The sequence below is a fragment of the Oryza brachyantha genome, chromosome 9 (assembly GCF_000231095.2).
Source record: "Oryza brachyantha chromosome 9, ObraRS2, whole genome shotgun sequence".
NCBI classification, from domain to species: Eukaryota; Viridiplantae; Streptophyta; class Magnoliopsida; order Poales; family Poaceae; genus Oryza; species Oryza brachyantha.
This window is the reverse complement of record NC_023171.2, coordinates 13,768,089-13,792,818: the sequence shown is the minus strand read 5'-3', so window position 1 is coordinate 13,792,818 and position 24,730 is coordinate 13,768,089. Positions and strand designations below refer to the sequence as shown.

The 24,730-nt window shown below is 41.3% G+C and overlaps 3 protein-coding genes across 4 annotated transcripts; 1 reads left to right on the top strand and 2 right to left on the bottom strand.

Annotated features, from left to right (window-relative positions):
• Positions 1–5,527: 5,527 nt before the first annotated feature.
• On the bottom strand, positions 5,528–11,309 carry LOC102721765. 2 transcript variants are annotated; one of them, XM_006660821.3, is made up of 14 exons: positions 10,868–11,309; positions 9,805–9,938; positions 9,537–9,689; positions 9,340–9,451; positions 8,918–9,248; positions 8,544–8,757; positions 8,347–8,436; positions 7,369–7,624; positions 7,155–7,267; positions 6,481–6,579; positions 6,352–6,399; positions 6,146–6,256; positions 5,946–6,036; positions 5,528–5,830 (listed from the first exon to the last, which is right to left on the bottom strand). In XM_006660821.3, the coding sequence occupies exons 1-14, from the start codon at positions 11,118–11,120 to the stop codon at positions 5,754–5,756; spliced, it is 2,082 nt and encodes a 693-aa protein (XP_006660884.1). In that variant the 5' UTR covers positions 11,121–11,309; the 3' UTR covers positions 5,528–5,753. The 2 variants fall into 2 exon arrangements, with proteins under 2 accessions (XP_006660884.1, XP_006660885.1); XM_006660822.2 differs by lacking the exon at positions 10,868–11,309 and having other exon boundaries at positions 9,792–9,891.
• A 365-nt stretch (positions 11,310–11,674) lies between these two features.
• On the bottom strand, positions 11,675–14,110 carry LOC102711461 (pentatricopeptide repeat-containing protein At4g01400, mitochondrial-like). Its single transcript, XM_006661409.3, has 2 exons — positions 12,667–14,110; positions 11,675–12,407 (listed from the first exon to the last, which is right to left on the bottom strand). Exon 1 carries the CDS (start codon positions 14,076–14,078, stop codon positions 12,888–12,890), a length of 1,191 nt encoding a protein of 396 aa, XP_006661472.1. The 5' UTR covers positions 14,079–14,110; the 3' UTR covers positions 11,675–12,407; positions 12,667–12,887.
• A 5,219-nt stretch (positions 14,111–19,329) lies between these two features.
• LOC102721477 (two-component response regulator-like PRR95) lies at positions 19,330–23,740 on the top strand. Its single transcript, XM_006660820.3, has 8 exons — positions 19,330–19,682; positions 20,436–20,597; positions 20,691–20,821; positions 20,950–21,102; positions 21,757–21,892; positions 22,010–22,331; positions 22,486–23,161; positions 23,254–23,740. Exons 1-8 carry the CDS (start codon positions 19,466–19,468, stop codon positions 23,344–23,346), a joined length of 1,890 nt encoding a protein of 629 aa, XP_006660883.2. The 5' UTR covers positions 19,330–19,465; the 3' UTR covers positions 23,347–23,740.
• The last annotated feature ends 990 nt before the right edge of the window (positions 23,741–24,730 follow it).

Below are 24,730 nucleotides of genomic sequence, written 5' to 3'. Positions count from 1 at the left end.
TAAACTATTTATTTTTAGTATAATGAATCATGCTATCTCCATCCTTAAATGTACTAGATTCTAGGAATAACCGAGCAAACACTTGCAGCTTTTATCTTTTTCGCTTATGTTTATGCTTCTAAGCTAAAATTTGAATTATCAATTTTAAATTTAGAGTTGATTTTAAGGTTTTTCATCGTAGTTTATTTTTTAGCCTTTGCTTTTAGATAACTAAAAACACATATACAAAAGTTTCAATTCATAAATTATTTTTTGTTTACAAATATGTCGTTTTGTTTTTTTCCTCCAAACAGCCAAAAAGATGGCCACATTGTCTATATTCATTCCTATAATCATTTATATTTAAAGATAAGTTATGTATACTATCACTTCAATCATCAGTTATGTTTTTTCTCTATAGAACTCAAAATTCAACTATTAAAATTACTTCTGATGATAATAAAACAGACGGTAAAGTAGTATCAGTAGATAGCGTCGTAAATTAAATATACTCGAATCAATAAATTTTCTGACTGGTGCTGCGGCATTACATAAATTCACAATCAAATGGAGGATGATTTGCATTCCAAATGCTTCCGGAGCTGCAGCCAAAGTAACTGTTTTCTGGCTGACTGTGAGGAGCAGGCCGCTTCCGGTGCATGTTGGATGTATTCATTGACAAGTCCGGTTGTTTAAACAATACCTGTTGCCCTAATAAATATATTACTGGACAAATTAGTGTGTAAAAACTTGCCAGCTCTACCGATAGTTACAACTGATCGAAAAGTAAGGCCTAGTTTTGTACCATTTGGTCTGCCAAGTCCTTAGAAACTTTCTGAAGCTTCTCTCCGTAAATACTATAGATATTTAAGATTTGCAAAGCTAGTATTATATAGACTAAAAAGTATGCAGATGAATTTCTTTTGTACTAGTAGTAGTTAGAGACCACATAAGAACACACCAAGACCATTGACCTTTGTATGATAAGTTGCACTCATAATTAAAGTCAGTTTTGAAACCAAATGGCACTTTCATGTTCTGAAGGTTCAGAACATAGTCATATGGATGGATGGGCCACTAAGCTTTGATACTACATTTCTGGCTAGATATCAAATGTTGAAACATTTTTTTTATCACGGTTTATTCGTGATCTATTTTTGTTAGATGCGCGTTGAATTGATTGTGTAAACGAGTGCATCTAGTTTTATAGAGATTGGAAGCGTTCTCAGCATGATTATATCTTTTTGATGTAATTGGTTGAGAACTTGAGATCAATAAATATTTCATTATACTACCTCTGTCACTGAATATTTGACGTCGTTGACTTTTTTATACACGTTTAACTTGCAACGATATTTCTTTAGTAACCTCATAATCCGTAGAAGAAACGAAGAGCAACAGTTGCAGTGGTACCAGCTTCGCAAGCGACAGTCCGTTTGCTTAATCAGCAAATCCAACTGCTAGCCAGTTGATCTCTCCAACTAATACTGTGACATGTACCTGCTTGTATCTTCTGCACAACAAGCCGGAAGGATGTACCAAAATGAACACTTCCCTCCATCTTATCCATCCTTATTCTGAGTTGATTAGAATTAATTTGGAGCAACTGTCCTTAATTTTTAAGTCACTCTTAGAAGCCTATTTCTTATCATTTCCAGCAAATCAGACTCGAGCTAAATAAATCTATACCAACCCATCCAGCAGTTGCCCTATAGCACTTCAACACGTATTGTTTCTGAACATAATACTACTACGGCCATTGGCAACTTCACTCGGATCCGTTGGTTATACTACATGATCCAGTAGAGGTCACTACCATGTAACGGTTCAAGATGGTTTGAGATAATTATCGGGTTTATCATGACTCTATTAGAGATAGACTAAAATTTTCAAACAAAGTTTGGAAAGAAAGAGTCCAATTTATTTTGAAAATCACATAGAGTATCTCTGAACTATTTAGATATGACATGAAAGTAACCCATTTATAATATATAAATGAGATGGTATCACACTATCATAGCAAACAGTCAATGTCCAATTAATACCTAGAAAATTTTAGAAAACAGCAAAAAAAAATTTGGTTGTACTCAACTCTATTGGCCCTACCGATAAACAAGATACATTTTTCTATATACATAGGAAAAATTAAAAACCAACAAAAAAAATTGGTTGTACCCAACTCTATTGGCCCTACCGATACACAAGATACATTTATGACTTGCTCAAGGTAACGGATAAATCCGCCTTTTCTTTTCGTTTATGCTTATATTTATAAGTCAAAATTTGAATTTTTTACTTTAAATTTGAAAATGTTTTTGAGGTTTTCCCATCGTATTTTATTTCTCAGTCTTTGTTTTTCCATTGCTAAGAACACGTATATAAAAATCTTATTTATAAATTATTTTTCGTTTGTAAATACGTTGTTTCACTTTTTCCCTAAAAAAACAAAACAATGATCGACCAGAGGCCATGATATCTCTCGGTATCTCCTCGTATCATTTGGTTCAGTTCTTAAACGTCAAGTGTCAAAAGAAGCAAGCGCCAAGCGTGGTATGCCCCAGAAATCTCACCCATCGGATCCGGCAGTGCGCTCGCCGGGGCCCTGTCTTTCCGAGTTTCGATCTGCGGCGAACACACGTCGGCGAGCGAGGCCGGTAGCGTAGCAACTGCCCAAGAAATCTCGCCGGCGAGCGAGAGAGAGAGGGAGAGAGTGCGTCATGAAGGAGACAGCAAGAATGCATGAGAGGCAGGCAAAGCTGGTGGCCCGGGAGCATTAGCTTGTAAACATCCACCGGAGCACGTGATCGGACGGCATGACAACGGCGAAAAGCACAGAATCGATTAACAAATCCGAGGAGGAGGATTGCAGAGAGAGCAAGCAACAGGGCTGCTAGTACACTAGTACTCCCTAGTGGTGGCCATTGACAGCAACAAGCCTTGCAGCAAGTATAATATCATCCGGTAAGTCGGCCAGAGATGGAAGAAGAGAGGAGAAGCGGGTCATAAACTTACGGTCGACTCGGACGCAAGAAACAAATAACCTTGTGAGAGAGGCAAATAAATCATGTATTAATGATGAAGAGCTAACTATTAGATTAATATAAAGTTTGAAAGAGTCTTACAGACGGTGGCTATATTATTAGCCTTGCTCTAAGTAATTAACTTTGCCTCTCTCGGTGTGGGTAAATATGATCTCTCTAAGCCTATCATTACTGGGCAGGAAGGAGCAAGGGATGATGATATGAGTAACTTGTCAAAAAGGAATTGGTGTCATCTGCAACTTGACATGGTTTTTTCAGAGGCCAGGAATTCATTGGTTGTGTCACTGTCAGGTTTGGTGAGGCTCAGGGACAAGGCCCTGGTGAAAGAAAGCTTGTGCTTAGATAAGGTGGGTTGGTTGGGTAATCCTAATCAGAGCTTTAATTTGTTTATGGACTCACTGATGGGAACTCTGCTTAAGCATTTTTTGAGATGGCCACCAAATAAAGCATAACAAAATGTGATACTCCATTACTCCGTCCCAACCGAAATATAAGACGTACAAAAGTATTTTACATAGTCTCTGATGCAATTTTTTGACTGTTGGTTTATTTTATAATATATCATTAACAACTATAAAATTGATATCATATGAAAAGTACTTAAAATAAACAAATTTAATAATGTTATACGCATGACACTAAGCATATATGTATTGCTAGTTTGATTCTTAGTCAGAGCTTGCAAATGTTGATTTTTCTAGATTTGTGGGCAGCTTATATTTCATGACGGAGGAGTAATGGGCAAAGTACTAATACTAATGGGCACTAAGTATTTATGCTGCTTTGTTATGTGAAGCACTATGAAGGTTCTACTTGTACATCATCAAAGCTAAAGGAGGCAAGATAAGTACATACTCAGCATGTGTGATGAGTGACTGTCATGACAGGATGCCACTCTGGGACAGAACAGGAGGGCAGATTGCTGTCATGGTGTGCTTAATGCTTCGGTTGCTGTCATGGAGTGCTAATGCTTCAGTTCTTTTTGAGGGGAGAAGGTGACCAAACTGACAGTGCCGTTTCATGGCCTTCCAAAGGCTATGGTGATTGGCAGATTGCGTTGAATGGAACTTGTATGCAGCACTGATGTAATGCATACTCAGGATGATGAGATTAAAACCATGGTAGATAAAGTTGTGTTTGTGTGCATTTAGAGGCTTCAATAACAAAACAAATCTGATCGGATGGGAAAGGCTGGGGTTGGTTCAAAGGGAAGTAAAATATCTGAATTTTATGGCTAAGTTATCCACATGATTTGAAACTGACCGTACAATTTCACAAAGGATTACAACTCAAAAATAGCGGTGTAAGAAAATTTGCCTTTTTTTTCATAAAAAGGATTTGTTTACAAATATGCAAAACCAAGAAGTTCGAAACTTTCACATGACTAATAGGACTTGTCGATGTAATTTGCATCAAATAGAAGAACATGCACCAATACACGCTCACTGTATTATTCGGATTTGAAAAAAGTATTACTCCTGAACTCTTTCGCTGGAGCACGTAGCCTCTTAACTATTTTTCGTCTCATTTTACACTCCATACTATTAAAAACGCACCATAGAGGTATTTCTGCATGTTTTTTCCCCTTCCTATATAAGTAGCATTTTGCACCAAAACTTGGTTGGGTGATGACATAAATTACAACTTATGTCTCAATATTTTTCTTAAGAATATATTACGTTGTAACCTAGGTTGGAGGCATCTATCACTGATTTAAAGTTCAAGCAAACAATCAAGCAAAAAAGTTGAAAATATTTTTGAACGTTGCTAGTGGTGTCATTGATGGCTCTACAAAATTGCAGCTTGAAATACAGCTTATATAAAGAGAGGGAAAAAGAGAGAGAAATGCTATTTGGAACCATTTTAAATAGTTTTGTCTAAAATGAGCAAAAAAAAAGTTCAGGAGATTAAGTCATCCAATAAAGAGGAAGAAAATGAACTCTCCTCTTCAACTTTACTAAAAGTGGGCCCAAAAGATTGACCCAAGGAAGTACTTAGGATTGGATGTCATCACCATCAACAAAACATCTTAGTAAATTCTTCGATTGGTTTCAGTAATTTATTTCGTTGGAGAATAATTTAACGAAGTGTTTGCAATTGGCTTAGAAAACAATTTGCAGGAGAGGATGAAAGAATGAACCCAGTTGGCATGAAATATTCGTTCATTTTGTACTCCTATCTATGTCTTCGCGCCATATAAAACAAGACTACAAGAGGAGTACAAATGTGGCACGATTAGACATTACTTGCAGGATGGGGTCAAAAGCTTGTATGATTAGATTTAGACACTTCTTGTAATGTAGGGTTCACGGTTGATTTTGGGCCAGATGCATCCTAAACAAAAGCAGCTTTTAAGAACCACCACAAAGTTCATCAGGAGTGCGAATTGCATCTCGTCTTCTTCTGCCAACTTGCCATCGAACCTACCCGATGCTTCTTTTTTTAAAAAAAAAAAGTTCCAATGTTGATATCTTGCATTTCAGACTGAAATGCCAGAAAATGATATGAAGATTAAGAGTAGTCTACATATACAATTTTGTACAGGGTTCAAAACTATCTCCTCTTTGCCACCTAAGACAAGTAACCAGAAAAAAAAAAGTACAGAAGTGTTAACGGGTACTTTGGGATCAAGTTCTTACAAAAAATGCTTCCGAAGATCATGCTATATAATCAGCAATCAGCTAATGGATAAGGTCACCAGAGGTCTCAAGTAGGATGGAACTTTATTGCTGGTTAAGCGGCAGTGTCTTTGATCCATTCATAAAGCAAGGAATTCACTTCGTCGGGAACTTCATCGTGTGGAGCATGACCTGACGTATTTCAGTATGAGAGAAACATCAGTACTGGTGTAACCTATAACCCTTGAAGACATGTTCTTGAGTGAGTACTTGCGCAGAGGAGTGAGTGAGTGAGAGTGAGATTCACCTGCATCTAGCTCTCTTATATGAACTTTGCTGCAATGCTCTCTAAGCATGGAAACAAATGACTTGGATTTTGTTAGCGGATCTCGCATTCCCTTGTTCCCAAAAAAAACACGCATAAAGGTGGTGTTAACCTCCAACATGTCATGGTAACTGAATTACGTACCGGTATGAATAGTCCATTTTTATGTTATCAGAAAATACCTGAACAATCAATACTTTTCCACCAAAAGAATCGAATAAAAAATTAAGAGGAATGGAAAGATTGAAACCGAATATGCTCTCAATGACAGTTGCTGCACCAGGATCATATGACTGAATTTGTTTGTCAAGGAAAAAGAATTGCAGGCTATACTGCATAAATTGATTGTTAAGTCCATCATAAAATATACTTTGTGGTTTGAGGATACAGCTCTTATTATCTCATCCACAAGTGTCTTGTCAACCCGTTCAGTTCTCTGCACAGGAAAATGTCCGTGTTGTTTAGTAACAATGTATTATTTTAATATTTGAGAAAGCAATAAACATCATATACATACTGTAGGATAGTATTCCTTAAGAATGCCTCCTGCTCTTGACCTTAAGAAGAGCAAAAGGAGGCGTGCTTGCAACCTGGAAAGCCATGAAGAACGTCCTTCCTGTTTATATTTTTCATTCAGTAGCATTGAGTTAATTTGCAGCAGAAGTAGCACAGTTCCAGTGTGAAAAAATTCAATCGCAAAGTATGAATTCAGATAATCATTCCACAAACATTGGTTGTTATAAGCATAAAAGATATGTATCTGAAACATGAAATTTTCAGCCTTATCTATACTTATGTTCAGAGTTTTAAATGATTTAATAATTCCAACAAACTAGAAACAACATGCACATTGCATTTGAAATTGAACGGCAGTTTTTACGAGAGAACAGTTAGCCATGTTAGCCAAAAAATAATTACTGATTTCTCAGTTTTTTGGGGTGTATTTTCAATCGCATTGTATATCAAAAGAAACACAAAAATGTAAGAGAAAGAATCTGCATGAATACAATGCCTCGGAAAATTAACACGATAAAATATTTCCACTCAAATTTTGATAACATATGATACCCAGAGCCACTTTCACTAATGTGATATCAGTATTTGACCTATGAGTAACAGAGGTCAGATAAGATGTAATAAGCACAGAAAATTCAAATGTAGAACAATTTTAGTGGATGCTGGTCGCCTTACTTCACTTAATGGAATGAATGAGTAACTTGGCACAACTGAACCAGCTGTATTCAAAAGAATCAGAGAACTTGAAAGAGAAGGCCATAAGGCAGCAGTAATAGCACAGATATAACCTGACAATATCAAGAGATGAATTAATTAAGGTTGTTTTAGATAAAAGATGTATTGCCCATCATCCCCAGAAATATTGAAAGATTGATAAATAAAAATGTACCTCCAATTGAGTTGCCAACAAGATGAACAGGTTCTCCCACAACATCAACAATGAAGTCTCTCAGTAATTCTGACCATAGAAGTTCTGAATAGTTGATATTTGGTTTCTCTGATTTGCCAAAGCCAAGAAGAGTAAGAGCCCAAACTCGGCATCCCCGATCAGCAATGCCACCTGTATTATCACGATAATGCTGTAGGGAAGCTCCGAAGCCATGGACAAGAAGAACTGGAGGACCCGAATGACCAACAGAGGTATACTGCCAATAAAGTTTCAAAATGATTAAATGAGGAACTTAGTTGCATAGTACATTGAAAACATGATACATTACCATAAAACTAAAAAAAAAATCTAAATCAACAATATGACGTTATCAGAAACAGGGATCTATGCCAGAATATGTTATATGTTGTGTATATTGATGTTTGACAACACTCATGCAACATATTATATGTAGAGGGCACAATGCTAATACCGATATACAGGCCATACAAAGCAGAACTTTGTCAAGGCCTGGCAATCAGAGAAAAACAAAACAGTGGAACTGGGACGTAAGATTATCTATTGTCTACAGTAAAATTATGGGCTTGAATGAAGAGCCGTTTCTGTGATGGATGAAACTTTTAAATTAACATGATTCAACTGAAATCCTGTCCGAATTCAGAGATGCTCATGTAGGATACAGAAAATGTGTTATGCTAACCAGTCTAGGGGTCCATATCAGCAACCAGAAGGTGGAAGGATGCAAGTGCAAAGATGAATAACTCAAAAGATTATACATTGGTCCCATTTAGTGGTTGACCAGGCCATCATGATCCATTTAACGACTAACATTGCTGGTTGTAATTATATCATATTCTAAAACTAGTTGCAATTTGATACTATTCATGTTACACAGATAAGTTATGGTTTCTGCTGCAATAGATGTAGAGTGTGTCATCTATGTATAAGAGAGTGTGGATCTTGAAGTTAAACTAGTACCTGTATAAGATGACCTTTCCATCTCCAGATTCTGATAGGGTTATTTCCTTCAATGCATACTTGGGACTTCAAGGCCAAGAGCCGATACCACTTTCATGTTAAGAAAGACATTGTTAGGAAAATAATATCATCCAAAAGAGGAGGAAAAACCAGCATTGTATTGAAAACAGAACAGGGGTGCTACCAAACAAAAGTACCTCCATTGAACAGATAGCATCTACTGCTGCTGTCACTGTAGGTGTTGAGTATCCAAATGGTGATATAAATCCAGCATTGCGGTCTCTCTCATACTGAATAGCTTCATGGTAAACTTTCCTCTTGGATATAACTCCAAGCTGAAGTGCAGGACCAAATAAAGTGTAAAACGAAGCACCATCTCTGGTTTCAGTTAACCGCACTTTATCATGCAACCTGCATAGGAATTTAAGCAAAACAAGTTATCAGGAATCACAGTTGAGTGATATGGCATCATAGACTTTTCTGGAAGACAGCAACATTTTCAAATACAAATCTGTAAACAGATCAAAATAATGATGAAACTGATTAAATGAAGAAAAGTGGCACCACATACTCTTGCCAATTAGCCTTTCCTGTTCCTTCTAGGTATTTCAGGTATGCAGCTAAAGCATCCAAAGTGATTTCCGTTCCACCCCTCACTTCTATTGAGCTTTCTGATGCAAACATTGAATTTTGAATTTTCCTCCCAGATGTACCATAATATGCAGTGATGTCCTCTCCTCCATTGCTGTTACTTGATGCAGCACCGCTTTTAATCTTTTTCTGAATGAGAGTCTTTTTAAGAATAGATCTGGCTGATGTGCTCTTGAGAGGAACCCAATTATCCTCTGACGTTCTACTCTCTTTAAGAAACACTTTTAGCTCTTCCAGTGTGGGAATAGAACCTAAACAGGAAAATTTTCATCATATCAGAAAATGTGCACCACAAATACTCAAAGACATATCTATTAACCCCCAAAAAGAACTGAAATGCACCTGTTTCTGTCTCTACATTCAGAGCAGGCAAAGATGGGGCAGCAAGAGGTGTGGTCATCGGTAACTTTTCCTTCAAAAAATTGTTGTACGATGTCGACAATTCCCTCGGATTCTAATGGAATGATTGCTTTAGCGTGCCAAACATAATCACGTTGCTGGAGGATAAAGAGAGAATATAGCCTGAGATACCAAATTACCTTGTAGTCATACAACGAGTCACTCCAAACCACTATCTCAGGAGGGGTTCCCCATTTAAATGATGCTTTAGACAGAGATGATTCAACACTGGCCAGAACATTGCGCACTCTGTACTCAACTTCATCTTCTGTAAAAATTAGGCCTGCTTGTACCTGTTGTGCTCCAACAATGCATGCAAATCAGGAGATCTGGATATGTTAGACGGCTAGCAGTGAAGTTTTGCTAAAAACTTAAGCTCAATTCTCAACATAAACCTTGCATAGCGACCTCATTTACAAGCTTGATAACAACATCTTCAGCATTCCCCAAGCCTATGAGAAGATCAGACTGTTGAGACTTCAAGACCTTCTTAAGATCTTCCAAGGCAAAAAGCAGCAGTTCCAGCATTGTGTCTGAGTAACCTGCAAAGGATACAAAGGCTAGTGTTAATGCCAACTGTCAGAGTGATTACTTGGCATTCTTTCACTGCATAATGGTAGTACATATTACAGTATAACTTCACATGCTTTTACTTGGAGGTCAACATTACATTCCAGCAGTTGTTCCCAAATACCACTAGTCTTTATAGCATAACTTGATAACACCCACCCTGGATCTCATTGCTTGATTGCGTCAAATTAAACCTTCATGATCTGGCACACACCAGACAGTAAAGGTCCAGGTCTCCTCAAGAAGTTGGGCATATGAGAGTAGGGGCAACCGGGCAAGGCTACATTGTCCTGACAAGCTGGGACTCAAAATAAGTTCTCTCTATTTAATAGTGTCTATTGTAAAGTAAATGAACTTTCACATTTTTAGATGGATCACTGGAGGGGAGAGATTCCCCGCCTGAATTGCATAGACTTAAACTTAAAAACAGGTTTACAAAGTTTGCAGCAGGAGGGAGAGTAGATCATGGCCCCAGAATTGGGGCAAAATACAATGGTTATAGTCAATAATGGGTCATGCTAGCGAATTTGAATTAACAGAAAATAGCATCCCACAGTACAACCAATTCACACTTTCCACTTTGAGTCAAATGTCAAAACCTTCTACTTGGGTTTACTCCACATTTCTACAAAACCACCAATATTGGCATCAAGGTCACTAGATTTTGCACAAACGTAAAATACAAATATCGAACCTAACCCCCGTGGCCAACAACGGCAGGTTTGGGCACGCGAGAGACGATAACAATACAGAGTTAGCACCAGCGAAGCACGCGTGCGATCAAACCACCGCACGATCCGTAAGACATTGCATCGAACACATCGCGCGCACTTTCCACAGCCCCCGGAATTCGAAACCAGTGAGGCATTGCTGCATGGAGCCAGGAAGTAGCACAACGTACCAGCGAGGATCCGGCGGTCGAAGACGTAGAGCGGCACGACGGGTCGGCGCGGCTCGGCGGCGGCGGCGAGGCCCGGGTGGTCGTCGACGCGGAGGTCATGCTTGAACCACACGACCGCCGCGTCACGCGGGCGAGGGGCCTTCACGGCACCAGATGCGACGACGAGGCTCCTCCTCCGGCGGCGGCGAGCGTCGCGCGGGGCGGAGAGACCGAGGTGGTGGTGGTGGCCGAGGCGGAACGCGAGAAGCGCCATGGGAGGAGACGGGCGTCGGCGTCGGCGGCAGCCATAGGTGGGGGCGAGGTGGGTGGGGATAAGGAGCGCGGGGCTAGGGCGCCCCCATGGCGAAAGTTGTGGCGGAGGGCGGCTGCGGCTGGTCGGAGATCTCCGTGGTGGCCGCGCGTGCAGGTTTCTGTGGCGACGGTGCTCCCGCGCCGTGCCCGCTCGGTGGGGCTCCCCGCAAACGCAATGGGGAGAGCTGCGTTTTACTCCAACTACTAACCAAAAACCGCGGGACAACAAACCCCATGATATTTTCTGAAATTTGCACGAGTTTTTAGCTGTTCCACGAGAAATTTTGGGATGATCTTATTTGCAAATAAAAGATAATTTGTGAATAAAATTTTATATATGTGTTCTTAGTGATTAAAAAACCAACTCAAAATTGACTCCAAATTTAATGTTGAAATTCAATTTTTGATTTATAAGCATAAGTACAATCGAAATATGAGTGCGTTTGTCTCAAAATCGTGTGAACCGGGCCGGCCTAATCAAGTACTCCAACTCCTGTAGACCGGTGTGAAATGAGCAATTATAAGTAGACACACACCAAATGGCACAAATGTTGAAGTATTACACGTTGCGTTTTCAGTAGGAGTACATGGTAGATATATTTATTCATCTCAGAAAAAGAATATCAAGAATCAATCTTTTTTTCGTCTCCTAAATGAAGTTGAACTTGCTCTCAGGTAGCTTCATACATATAGTAGCGTGTCCACGGTTATCCCTGAAAATCTTCCTTTTAATTCTTGAAAGCTTCTACAGCCAGTGAAAACAGAATTTACAAAACCATCAGTTAGCATTGCAAAATTCTCCGAAGCGGTACTGCACTACGATGAAGTCACAGTCAAGGGCTACAGCCACCGCGGAGCAAGCCGGCATTGTGATTTGTGAACGATATGTATCAGGATTCAGGAGTAAGGAGTCAGGACTAAATAGTCAGCCAATCTTTGTCTGCAACGATATGTGTGGTGTATTCTTAACACCAGACGATCAGATTCGCCTTAATAGCAGCAGTTTGAATTCAGCCAACATGTTGTAGGACTTGCGTTGCATATTTGCCGTGAGATGATCTGCACGCGGATCCTTCACTTGGTTGAGTCAGCTCCTGCTGCCAAAACATTCTAGTTTCCACATTGTACCGAGGATGGATGTCTAACAAAAGTTACAAAATGAGCCTGGGCTCACCAAAATCTTTGTCAAATTATATGAAGATCTGACTATGCTGTATATGGATCAGGATGGTGCTGCCTGCTGCTGTAACTGCAAAAAGGCACAAACGGTGTTGTGTAAGTAAGATCAAAGTAAATGTCCGACTGGATTTAGAATAAATGTAATTGCAAACTACTACCGAACTGATGGTGGTCCCTTAAAAATAAGCACGGTATTAACCTTCTAAAAGTATCAAGATTATGCTAGACTGCTAGAGCTCAATACCGCTACATAGCCATTAGGTTTGGTTGTCTATGATTTAGAACAAGGTAATGTGATAGCATAGTTTTCTTTTAACATGATTGCATACCTTATTGAAGTCAAACAAATATCCCCAAACCTGAAAGACAAACAGACAACAGTCACTCTAAAATTAGCTCCATATGATAGGGGAAAATTATTGTGCTATCCACACTTTGCACATTGCTACTATTTCCTTGCAAAATTGATTGTTATAACACACCAAAAAATAAGTGTCCCTTGCATACACGCCTCGCGATATGATCAACAGGTACTCCTCGAGTTCGTGTTTCAGCAGTGCTCTCTTCCTTTCATTATTTGCAACAAAACCACCTCAACATTGTCTTCATCATTACAGACACTCCTAATCACTGAACTCCAGGTCTCAGCATGCGGAACCATCCCAAGAGCAAGCATCCGAATCATCATCTGTGCAGCCTCATTGACCTTCCCAACTGCACAACACCTCTTAATCACCGAGTGGAACACAGAGAAATGTGGTACAAACCCTTTGCCCATCATATCATCAAGGTATGCCTCTGCCTTACCATATAATCCACTCACACACAACCCATTGACCACCGTAGTGTACGTCACCGCATTCGGTGTGCACCCACTCTCCATCATATCTCCGATCACCTTGCAGGCGTCCAATGGCCGACCCTCACGACACATACCGATGATGACCGTGTTGTAGTGTACAATGTCAGGCGAGATTCCACGGCCTCGCATGAGGCACAGCAAGCGGTAAGCTTCTCGGAGCTGTTTCTTGCGGCAGAGGGCGTTCAGCACGGTGGTGTATGCCAGCGGGTCGGCGGAGATGCCTCGGTGGAGCATTTCGTCGAGCAGTGTGGCTGCGGTGCGGACCTGGCCCCGGCGACAGAATAACTGGGTCAGCATCCGGTAGGTTTCGGCGTTGGGAGACACATGGAGGGAGCGGAGGCGACGGAAGAGGGAAACTGACACCGCGATGTGGCCGGAGCGGGCGGCAGCATCGATGAGCAAGTTGTGCGCGGCGAGGACGAGCGGCTCGGGGAGGGGAAGACTGGTGGAGACTACGCGGAGGAGTTGCAGCGCGGACGGGAAGTGGGAACCGGTGGAAGAGAGAACGGAGAGGAGGCGGAGGAGAAGTTGGGGGTGGAGCGGAAGCGAGCTGGGGCCGGAGACGAAGAGGGAGTTGAAGGTGGAGAGGAAGAGGTGAGGCGGCCGGCGGAGACGGAGCGCGGAGAGGAGCAGCGGGAGGAGGATCCGCGGGGAGGGCGGGGACGGGAGGCGGCGCAGGAGCGCGAGCGCGTGCGGGAGGTGCTCCCGGCGGCGGCAGAGGCGGAGGACGAGCGCGTGGAGCGTCGCCGGGTGGGGCGCGGTGGTCGGGGACGTGACGTTGACGAGCTCGAGCGCCAGGAGCGGGTCCTTCTGGGAGGTCACCAGCTTGTGCAGCCGCGCCGGCGAGATCGCCGGCGGCGCCGGTGCCGACGGGGCCATCGGCGCGGGCTCGAACTGGCTACGTGGATGGAGAGAGAAACCGCACGAGGAGACGATGGTGTAAGGCTTCGGCCCAGCAAAACATAGGCCGGGCCACAGCTGGAGCCTAGTCGTTACGATACTTCTCGTATTGGGCCATTTATCTTGGGCTGTGGCCCATGAGATCTCTAGTTCTGGATGGCCCATTAATTCTTCACGGCCTCACAGTTCCAAGGGTACGAGACTGGGAAACCATGGAGTGATGGTAGCTCGAATCCAAAACATTCGATTGACATTTGTATTTGTGTATAGCGTACAAATGAGAGTCTAACAAACTGTATTAATGAGTGAAAACAATATAAAAATCACCTAGAGCGACAGCTACCGTACCGATGAGTAACCACAAGACCATTTTTCCGGTCCATAACAGTGCATTCGACTATCTTTTCGCTTATCTTTTCGCTTATACTTATTTTTATAAGTTAAAATTTAAATTTTTAATCTTAAATTTTGTGTTGATTTTAGAATTTTTTTTACCGAGATTTATTTTTCAGTCAAAGCTTTTAGGTTACTGAGAATACGTATATAAAAATTTTATTCACAAATTAATTATTTATTGTTTGTAATATGCTCACCCTTCATACTTCCTTGCGCACGGCTAATTAAGTAGCACTAGCAATAAAAAAAAATTAACAAAATTGATCGATACAAATTTTAAAACAACTTTGCTTAGATATTTTTAAAAAGAAACATAAGCACTGATTAGCGTATCGGAAAGCACGATGGAGTAGAACTTTGGAAAATGTAGGGCCAAACACAGCTACGCGTGTCCGTATACAAATGTGGCCAGATGGCTGCGTCAGGGCAGGCCAGCGTGCCGGATATCTAGGAAGCTGTCCCCAGTCCCCACCCGCAGAGGCAGAGCTACACAGATCACCGAGAGGAGGATATTTTGCAAAAAAAATCTAGTACTACGACTTGTCAATGCCAGCCACACAGAAACCTAGACCTGGCCAAGATATTTTGCCCCTCTCTCTCTCTTAACACACCAAATCAATCTTGATCTTCCTCCCCACATTTCGACACGATCCACTCCACCCAAAATGGGTGGACGCAAATGCAAACTTGTGGCCACCCGTCGCTTCAGCTCATCACGCTCCATCCGTCCACTTGTACCAATGTACCATGTATATATCTTGCCGAACCTTTCGCTGATCGATCCCCTCTCTCGTCAAGCTCGAAACCAGAATGTCCCATACTCGCACGACACAGAAAGAAACTCGTCCTAATCACCTATACCATCTTTTTTTTCCTTCAAATGAGCCCAACCAAAACAACCTATTAACAAAAAAATATTATTTTAATAAAACTTTTATACATATATTATCAGTGCCTTTCAGCGTTTTAGCTATGTATATACTCATATATTGATCTACATATATATATAATATAGTGTATTTTAAAACAAAGCTAACATTTAAAAGTAATTGATAAAAAAAGAAACACAAAATTAACTATATACTTAAAATTTAACTTACAAATATAATTGAAAATATAGACCACTAAAGGCCACCGCCCCATACTTTTGCAAAAAAACCAAACACGCCCATACGAATCGATCAATGCTTGGACGTAGACGTCCGCTTCAAGCCTCGCCCTAGCGAGATCAAGAGGGAAGAAAAAAAAAATCGAAAAAGCTTTACACGTAACTCGAACACGCCTCGATGGATCGACGAGAGAAAAAGGATCGGTGCGTGCACGTACGCAACGCAGGCATGCGCTGTCGTACGTACTATAATCCAGAGGAAGCGAAAATATCTGTGGCGCAAAGATATTTCCGGGCGATTGCATTGCATGGGCGGTCCGTCGGTGCACCACTGGCTGTCGATGGCCACTACCACTCCAGCGAGTAGTGGATCGTGCGGCCGTCGTCGAGCGTCGCACGCATGCTTGCCCCATTGGTCCAGCCCGCCGTGACCACCACACACGCTGGAGAAAAACCAGCCATCCACTCCACTAGCCACCCGACCAGCAACCAGCGGTGAGCGGAAAAGCAGAGGCACGCACACACGGACACAGTATCAAAATATCTAAAGATTTTTTCCCTTTCGTTTATGTAAGTTAAAATTTTAATTTTTAAAACTTATATTTAGAGGTAGTTTTAAGTTTTTAACGTATTTTAATTTATAATCTTTACTTTTAGATTAATAAAAATATGTAAATAATTTTTTATTTTAAAAAAGATTTGTTTAAAAACATGTCGTTTGTTTTTTTTATCTAATCCCTCTAGCATCAGAATCCAACTAGCCAAGCAACCTGCATTGCCGAAGAATAGCAGCAGCAGCAGCAGCGAGGTCGTCAAATTCGTCGACAGGTTTATGCCGAGCCACGTGATCTCGCTTACCCGGGCCCGCCACTGTCCGTTAACTACTCCACTGTAGCTAGTGCTCCATAAATATTGTGGCATTGTTACATGCATGCAACTTTGTCCCAAACTGGTAGACCCTCGCCGTCTGCGTGCCAGCTTAGGGGAGTTTGGGAATGAGTGAAAAAAATAAGATCACGTCAAATGATGTGTTTATGATAAATTAAAATTAGTTACGTAAACTTAATGAATAGATTAATATGTTTCTCAAAACAAGTTTGGAATAAAAAATATTTTGAAAAAAATACACCGTTAGCTTGTTCCCAAGTAGTACTAGTCGTAGTCAAAATTTAGACTTTTGAAACCTAACATTAAATTTTGCTTTCGTATTTTTATCATACTTTATTATTTTACATCGTTTTTTAAACCAATAACAATAGAAAGATATGAATTATACTCCCTCCATTTCTTTTATATGATGTCATTGACTTTTCATATACATTCGATCATTCGTCATATTAAAAAATATTCAAATATATAAAATTATAATTTATATTTAAAGTTTTTATGATAATAAATTAAATTATAATAAAATAATTGGCCATTATAATTTTTAATAAGACGAATCATTAAACGTGAATATATAACGACTTCTATCAAAAATTGAGTGAGTATTTGAATTTATTATCAGCCAAATTTCAAACGATCATAGCGGCTGGCCCATGAAACGGCGAAGGTTGTTAGGCCGTTAAGATATTTTGCCAGATAACGTGCCATGTCATCAGTGAAAGTTGGCTCCCGTCGAGTCGAATCCTACCTTGGAGGCTCAGAAAACATGGGGCGGCCGCCGATGCCAAGTGGGTTGTTGTTGTCCGGTCGTGAGACCGACCCCACCAGCGACGGCCACCACACGTACGGCCTCGACCCTTCTTCTCTCCAGCTCCTCCTCCGATCGGCAACGGGACACAATTGCATCTGATTGATCCATCGCCCACTGCAAGAAGCCACATGGATTTTTCTGGAAATGCACTATCATAATATCATAAATTATAAAATAAAATTTGTTGATGAAATCTTAGAAATTTAATCAAATATTATCCTAAACGATAAATATTTTTAACCGGATGAAATATATATTCTTTTTTAAAATAATTACTAATTAAATAATCATATGTTAATTGTGTTTCTGGACGTGCAGCTAGATTGCTACTCGCAAACACGGAAAACAACGGGAGCTGGAGCCAGAAATATCTAGCAAGCAGAGGCTGTGTGGTAATTACTGTATCTTAATACTGTAATCTGTAATAAGTGGAGTACAGCTGCGGCATTATTCTCCTCGTGTGGATCGGATCACCGGAGCTCGTGGCTGCAGGGCGTGCTAGGCGGAATTTCTGGATATTCTTCGAGCAAAAGCACTGTTCGGCTTGGTCCGAACAGTTGTTTTCACTAGTGCTACAACTCCTGCTACTAGTAGTTTCTCTTTTCTTTTGCGTGTGTTGATGCCGGTGCATGTCAGGACACAGATGGGTTGATGTAGGCCAGCACTGGTCGAATCAATCTCGTCCATTCTTTTTTCTTGCACCCCCTTCATGCCTCGTTCAAGAAGCTAGACTACTTTTCAGTTTTTGCACGCTAGGTTCTAAACATTTTTGATAATTTTCGTGTGCACTTTTTTTTTGACAAGATTTCTTGTTCGACCCGTGTACTCCACCCATCTATATTGGTATATTATATTGTATTTAATTGCAATATTGTGTTGCTTTATTTTGGATGCGATACACATGACACTGGGTAAATTTTGAAGTTCCCATTGGTATTATTAGCTCGTGTTAGCATATAAACAGAATGTTATATCTATACTGATAAGAGCACCCGATATATATATATATATATATATATATATATATATATATATATATATATATATTTGTATAAATTCCTCCTAGGAGCAATTATATTCTTCAGTATTTTAAAACACAAAAGCTTACGTTACGCTGTACATTTAACATCTGTGTGCTGGTGAGCATTAAAAAAAACGCAACATGCAGGGGAATATTTCGCTTTGCAACACGCATGATTAACTAGCTAGGAGGCCAGGGTAAGCCTTCCAGAATCGACTTGACAAAATATCTAGACACATCCGTCGTCACGGGCTCTCGGATGAGGAGATGGGGTCAAGCAGATATTTCCAAGCCACTAGACCCATTTCACCCGCCTAACCCCATAGCAAATCGCCGAATCCAACGCTAATTAATCCTCCACCACGAGGGAGTCCAAGCCCAGATATTATCGTGGACTCCACGAAACACCAGCCACTAGCCAGAGGCCCCCAGAAAAAAAAGAGGCTCGCATCGGTGTCCCAGGCCCACCACCCCCTCGCCCACCCGTAGCCGCACGATTAAACTACGCCGCGCCCATGCCGCCCATCCCCAGCCACACGATCCCCCACACCCGCCACGAGCCCCGCCACGTGTCGGTCTTCGCGGCCGTAAGATCGGTCCCCTTTTCCTCCGGGCCTACCACGTGTCCCTCCCCCCGCGACGGCGAAAAAAAATATCGGCCTCTCGGGGAAGGGAGGAGGGAAATATCCCAACCACTGAAGCCGCGCACGCCACGTCAACGTGGGACCCGCGGGTGGGCCCGGCGCCCACACCCCACGGGCTCGTTCGCGCGCGTGACGTGGCGGCCCCGCCCACCGGTCGAGTCGAGCGGTACGCAGATATTTCGCGCGCGGGGTCTCACGTGCGAGCCCGCGCGCGGGCGATTGCCCGCGCTACCCCCCGTTCGGTCGCTGACCGGTGGGGCCGAGGCGGTAGATGGCCCACGTGTCGGTGGCGCGGGTTTGCGCGCGTGGGGGGTATATATCGACGCGTCGGCTTTGTCGTGTCTTCTCTACACTGGCATTTGGTTTTCGCGAACCTAACCGACTCCATTTCCCAAGTGGCGAGCTCGACGAGCGGAGGAGGAGAGAGAGGGTAGTTACCGGCCGCGTTGGGGCGAAGCGGGCGGCGCCGGCGAGGAGGAGAGGGGGGCAGCCGCGGGAATGGGGGGAGGGGGAGTGGAGGAGAGGAGGGTGGTGGACTTGGAGGAAGGGGATGGGGAGGAAGGGGAGGATGCGGTGGCGGTGGCGGCGGCGGCGGGGGAGTCGAGCAGGGAGACGCGGATGCTGCCGAAGATGCCGGTGCGGGTGCTGCTCGCCGAGGGCGACGACTCCACGCGCCACATCATCTGCGCGCTGCTCCGCAAGTGCGGCTACCGAGGTGAGCGTCGCCTCGCCCGCGCGTATCGCCGGTCCCGCCGCGGATTTGTTTTGAATTTTTGATCCGGTTAAGCTGCTCCTGTAATTTTCTATCCGCTTTCGCGTTTATGAGTCGCTAATGGCACTAGTGAAGTTGGGACTATGTTTCTGGGGTTCTAAGCTGTTAAATGGCAGCCGATTTACTGAGTTCAACTTCAACCTGATCTGTGGAGTGTTCCCGTACTGATTATTGTCGGTAATAGGGGTCGCATGGTATTCTGTGGTATGTGACGCTGACGATTCGTTATCCGTTTTTTCAGAGGATAAGTTTATCATATACGCTAATTTTGATCTGTAGTTTTAATTATTTGCTCCCTGTTTCTGTTTCTGTTTTTTTTTTTTTTTTGCCACACGAGAACATTGTAGGGAGATGGCCACACTTAAACTGACACATTTATCTAATATATCAACCAACTGTATTTTATTATCATATCTGTTTATTTTTCTCGAAGCAGAATGGCTGGTGGTATATTTGAACTTCTTTTTTTTATCCCAGTTGAGATATTCTGATAATGCAGTTTTTTTTTTCGTTTTAAACAAACAGGGAGTAAAAATTGTTTACAAAAGAGAGTTACTTTTCGTCATTCTTATTATCTGTTGGTCTCTTCGTTTGTTCTCCTATTCTTTGGATATTGGTTAAACTATAAAATTGTGTTCTTCATAAGAATAAAAGTGTGTTATTCATCATTCTTATGCACCATGTTTGTTCTTGTAGTTGCTGCCGCCTCTGATGGTGTGAAGGCGTGGGACATACTAAAGGAAAAATCTTTCAATATAGACCTTGTTTTAACTGAAGTTGAACTTCCCTTGATGTCTGGGTTCCTGCTGCTCTCCACGATCATGGAACATGACGCATGCAAGAATATCCCTGTCATAAGTATGCAGCCAACTTGAGTTTATGTCATGTCTTACTCACATCTTTTATAATCCCATTGCTTCGCCTCATACTTCCTTTTTCTTTTGGTCTCAGTGATGTCTTCAAATGATTCTGTTAGCATGGTTTTCAAATGCATGCTAAAGGGTGCTGCAGACTTCCTTGTTAAGCCAATAAGGAAGAATGAGTTAAGGAACTTGTGGCAGCATGTTTGGAGAAAACAGCTGGTAAGATTGCACATTTGCTAAGTTCTAGGATGACTATTTTTTTCCTCGTTTTTATATTAAGAGTTGGATTCTTCTCCTTTTTTTTCACAAAAAACTAACCTCGAATCTTCAATTACTCTATTTTACAGTCAAATGGTGGTCTTGATATGCAGCATACTCAACAAGAAGATAATATTACAGAAAGACATGAGCAGAAGACTGGAATCACAAAAGCGGACCATGTGACTGAAAATGATGATCCCAAAAACATGGAATGCAGTGAACAAGAAAGTGATGCTCAGGTAAGCTATTAACATGACGTTGTCTAGCTGTTCTTTCTTCTTGCTGCTTATGTTTGCCCAAAGTTAGCCTTGCATACCAAGCTCAACCATTAGCCATGTATGGGAGTTGTGTCGTATCATTTTGCAATGCCCAGCTATGACCGAACTATAACACTTCCATCGCCTGAAGTTTTGTCCGAAAGCAGTTTCATTACCCACACAATAAAAATGGTACTATGGCATCTGAAAGAAGTATTTAACCCTTTAGATCTGCATTAATGTTGGTGAACTAATTTATCAATTTTTCAAGTCAGGTGGGTAATGGAACTGTGTTTTGAGTGAGATAGTATTTTCTTGTCAGCGAATTGTCACAGTTCGGTCCTCTTGGGCATTGCAAAATGGAGTACATATGCCAACAGTAAGGTAAGTTTCTTTTGGCTGCTTGCAGGATCAGAATGCGGTCCACACAAAAGCCTATTACTTGTTTTCAAGTACTGGATATGTGATGTTACGCACTAACACACTTGAACTGAATCTGTAGCATGTTATTGTCTTCAAGATATCATACTGCATAGTCTTACCATAGCCATAGGGACTGTCATTGTTACGCTGAATTCAGATATTTTCACTGCTGTCTGTGGCCCTGTGCACTGAATTTTGGGTCCCCTCTTGCAGAGTTCTTGTACAAGGTCAGAACTGGAGGCTGACAGTAGGCACACCAACAATTTACTGGAATATAAGCAGCCCATGGGAAGGTTCTCAAAGCCTGACCAAAGAAACACCGAGAAAAATGGAGGGACTAAACTTCAAGGTGATAAAACATCCTTCATTGTTTTTTTTTGCCATACTATTCTTCTACACAGAAAGTGAACATATCATCAATTATCTTTTGCATGCATTTTCTAATATTACACTCCTTATTTTGCAGCAATTAATGATGGTAACTTGGTTCCAAGGAGGGAGGAGGATGCATCACCAATGAGGATGACATATTCGAATGATATTAATTGTGAGAAACCCTCCAGAGATATGGAGCTAGTTCATATCATTGATAATCAGCAGAAGAATAACACACATATGGAGATGGATGTTGCGAGAACAAATTCCCGTGGAAATGATGACAAATGCTTCTCCATCCCAGCACACCAGTTGGAACTTTCTCTCAGAAGATCTGACTACAGTAGATTAGAGAACCAGGAGAAGAATGAACGAAGAACACTGAACCACTCAACTTCATCTCCATTTTCCTTGTAAGTGTTTCTTTATTTTCTTTACTTCTTGTAACGTTTGCACTGTCATTCCTAAGTTGTGCATAGGTTTTATGTTTGTGTTGATGTTTTTTTCCTACCACAGTCTAACAGAAATTTTCTTGTCAGCATCTCATCATTTATCTTTTGTTCATAGGTACAACTGCAGGACTGCATTATCTACTGTTAATGCTGGTGATGCTCAGGCATGTAGCACCTCAGCAACACATAAGGATCTCGAAAACAAACATGGAGATTCCACAACTCCTATTCAAGACAAGAGGGAAACAAATCAACCTCCCATTAGAGTTGTACCTTTTCCTGTTCCTGTTGGAGGCCTCACGTTTGATGGACAGCCATTCTGGAACGGTGCACCTGTGGCATCCCTTTTCTATCCACAATCAGCTCCTCCCATTTGGAATAGCAAGACATCTACCTGGCAGGATGCAACCACACAAGCAACTTCGCTGCAGCGTCCAAAAGATATCGATCCTAAGCTGGTTGAAAATGCAGAGGAACAGACTGCTCGAAGTCATCAAAGTGCTAACCTGAAACATCTGCGTATTGAAATCCCTACAGATGAGCCGCGGCATGTTTCTCCAACGACCGGTGAAAGCGGGAGTAGCACTGTGCTGGACAGTGCCAGAAAAACGCTCAGTGGCAGTGTCTGTGACAGCTCTTCCAACCACATGAATGCCCCTACTGAATCCTCAAATACAGTTAAGATTTCTCCTGAAAATCCTAGCACTGAAGGTTTACGACACCTGAGCCAACGGGAGGTTGCACTGAACAAGTTCCGGCTTAAGAGGAAAGACAGGTGCTTTGAGAAGAAGGTAGGTCACAAGCAACCAACCTTGCCAACCAATTAATTGCTGAGTAGAAGACGAAACTAGAAATACCTTACATTTTTACATTTGCTATGCAGGTGCGGTACCAGAGCAGGAAGCTACTTGCAGAGCAGAGACCACGGGTTAAGGGTCAGTTTGTTCGGCAAGATCATAGTGTCCCAGGGAGCTAGGTGTGTGCACATCGCAGGCGATTGCTGTGCCACGGTTATTATCCTGGGTGGTCAGTGTCAGATTTTGTTGAAAGAGTGAAATAATTTACACTGACCTACGGTCAGCAGTCTATGCTGGCACTGCATATATAGCACATACAGGCTAACATCTTGTGCTAGGTTAGGGCCTGGACTTCGTACATTTGTAGAGTTTTGTCAGTAGGGATCATATTTTGTTTCAGGTCAAGATCAGACGAGTCTGTCATGTAGCACGCGTGCTTATGCTTTGTAACTAGCCAAAAGTCTGACGTGTAATCTGGACGAACTCGTGTGTGTGTAGATGTAAGGTGTCAATGATGTCCAAAGACATGTTTTTGTACAGCTTTTTACACCGAACATCGTCGTTGTAGCTTCAGGCTTTCATTAAAACTAATGATGCTTGAGTAGTGTTCTTTGCTTTGAAACCTACGTTTTAATAGGTCAATATTTTCCATAATAAAGTGGTCATGCTACTCATTTTGATTTTTGAGATGAAGGCTGCTCGTTCTTAGAGAAACATTTGGGGTTTAGAACACTCTAATACAATTAGAAATACACTATTACAAAGTCGGGTAAGCAACATGCTTGCCCTAGCAGTATTATAGATGAAATATAATGTATGATTTTGAGTTCTTTGACTGCTGTACTATTCTCTACTATCAGTATTATCATTCATATATGAATTTTGATAGTTGATATAGACTTCTACTACCAATAAGCAAAAATATTCTACTACAAAGTAATTGACGTAATATTATAAATAGATCCGACATATTAGATTAGAAAAAAAATTAAACAATCTAAAGTAGTTTTACCGGTAGTAGAAAGCATGGTAAAACAATAATATATTGGTCCTTTATAAGAGCATCCACAATTTTAAAAGATCACTTTGCATAACTTTCGTCAAGGCAAAATCAAATAATTTATAGTAATACTTTTATATTTATGTTCTTAATGACTTACACATGGTGCTGAAAAAGAAATTGTAACGAAAACAACTAAAACTACTTACAAAATTAAGTTTTAGAATTTAAATTTTGTGGTGGCAATACATTTTAGGGCAAAAGGTGGGCCCCAATAATGATAAGAAAAAATAGAATTAATATCTTTTGCCATTATAACAATGATATTATAATTAGTGACATGTATACTCGTAGAAAGATGTGACCTATATATATATCAATGACTATAATATTACTAATATAATAGCAGAGAAGACTGACAAAAAGCAAACCAAACCAACTGGCAACGGAGTATTCACATGACTGATTTAACTTTATACAATGCTCAACAATCCTATAACATAAGTTTGTGTTTTCTTATTGTAACTTTGAGTGGCTAACCTTATGGCCCAAATTTCTGAAAT

Bases quoted from the DNA above. Each gene is read 5' to 3' on its own strand.
- LOC102721765 (XM_006660821.3), bottom strand. From the start codon at position 11,120: ATGGCGCTTCTCGCGTTCCGCCTCGGCCACCACCACCACCTCGGTCTC. The intron at 9,690-9,804 runs GTCGCTATGCAA...GGAGCACAACAG, and splicing joins TTATCAAGCTTGTAAATGAG to GTACAAGCAGGCCTAATTTT. The intron at 6,580-7,154 runs GTAAGGCGACCA...AAATATAAACAG, and splicing joins CATTCATTCCATTAAGTGAA to GAAGGACGTTCTTCATGGCT.
- LOC102711461 (XM_006661409.3), bottom strand. From the start codon at position 14,078: ATGGCCCCGTCGGCACCGGCGCCGCCGGCGATCTCGCCGGCGCGGCTG.
- LOC102721477 (XM_006660820.3), top strand. From the start codon at position 19,466: ATGGGGGGAGGGGGAGTGGAGGAGAGGAGGGTGGTGGACTTGGAGGAA. The intron at 20,822-20,949 runs GTAAGATTGCAC...TCTATTTTACAG, and splicing joins ATGTTTGGAGAAAACAGCTG to TCAAATGGTGGTCTTGATAT. The intron at 21,103-21,756 runs GTAAGCTATTAA...CCCCTCTTGCAG, and splicing joins AACAAGAAAGTGATGCTCAG to AGTTCTTGTACAAGGTCAGA.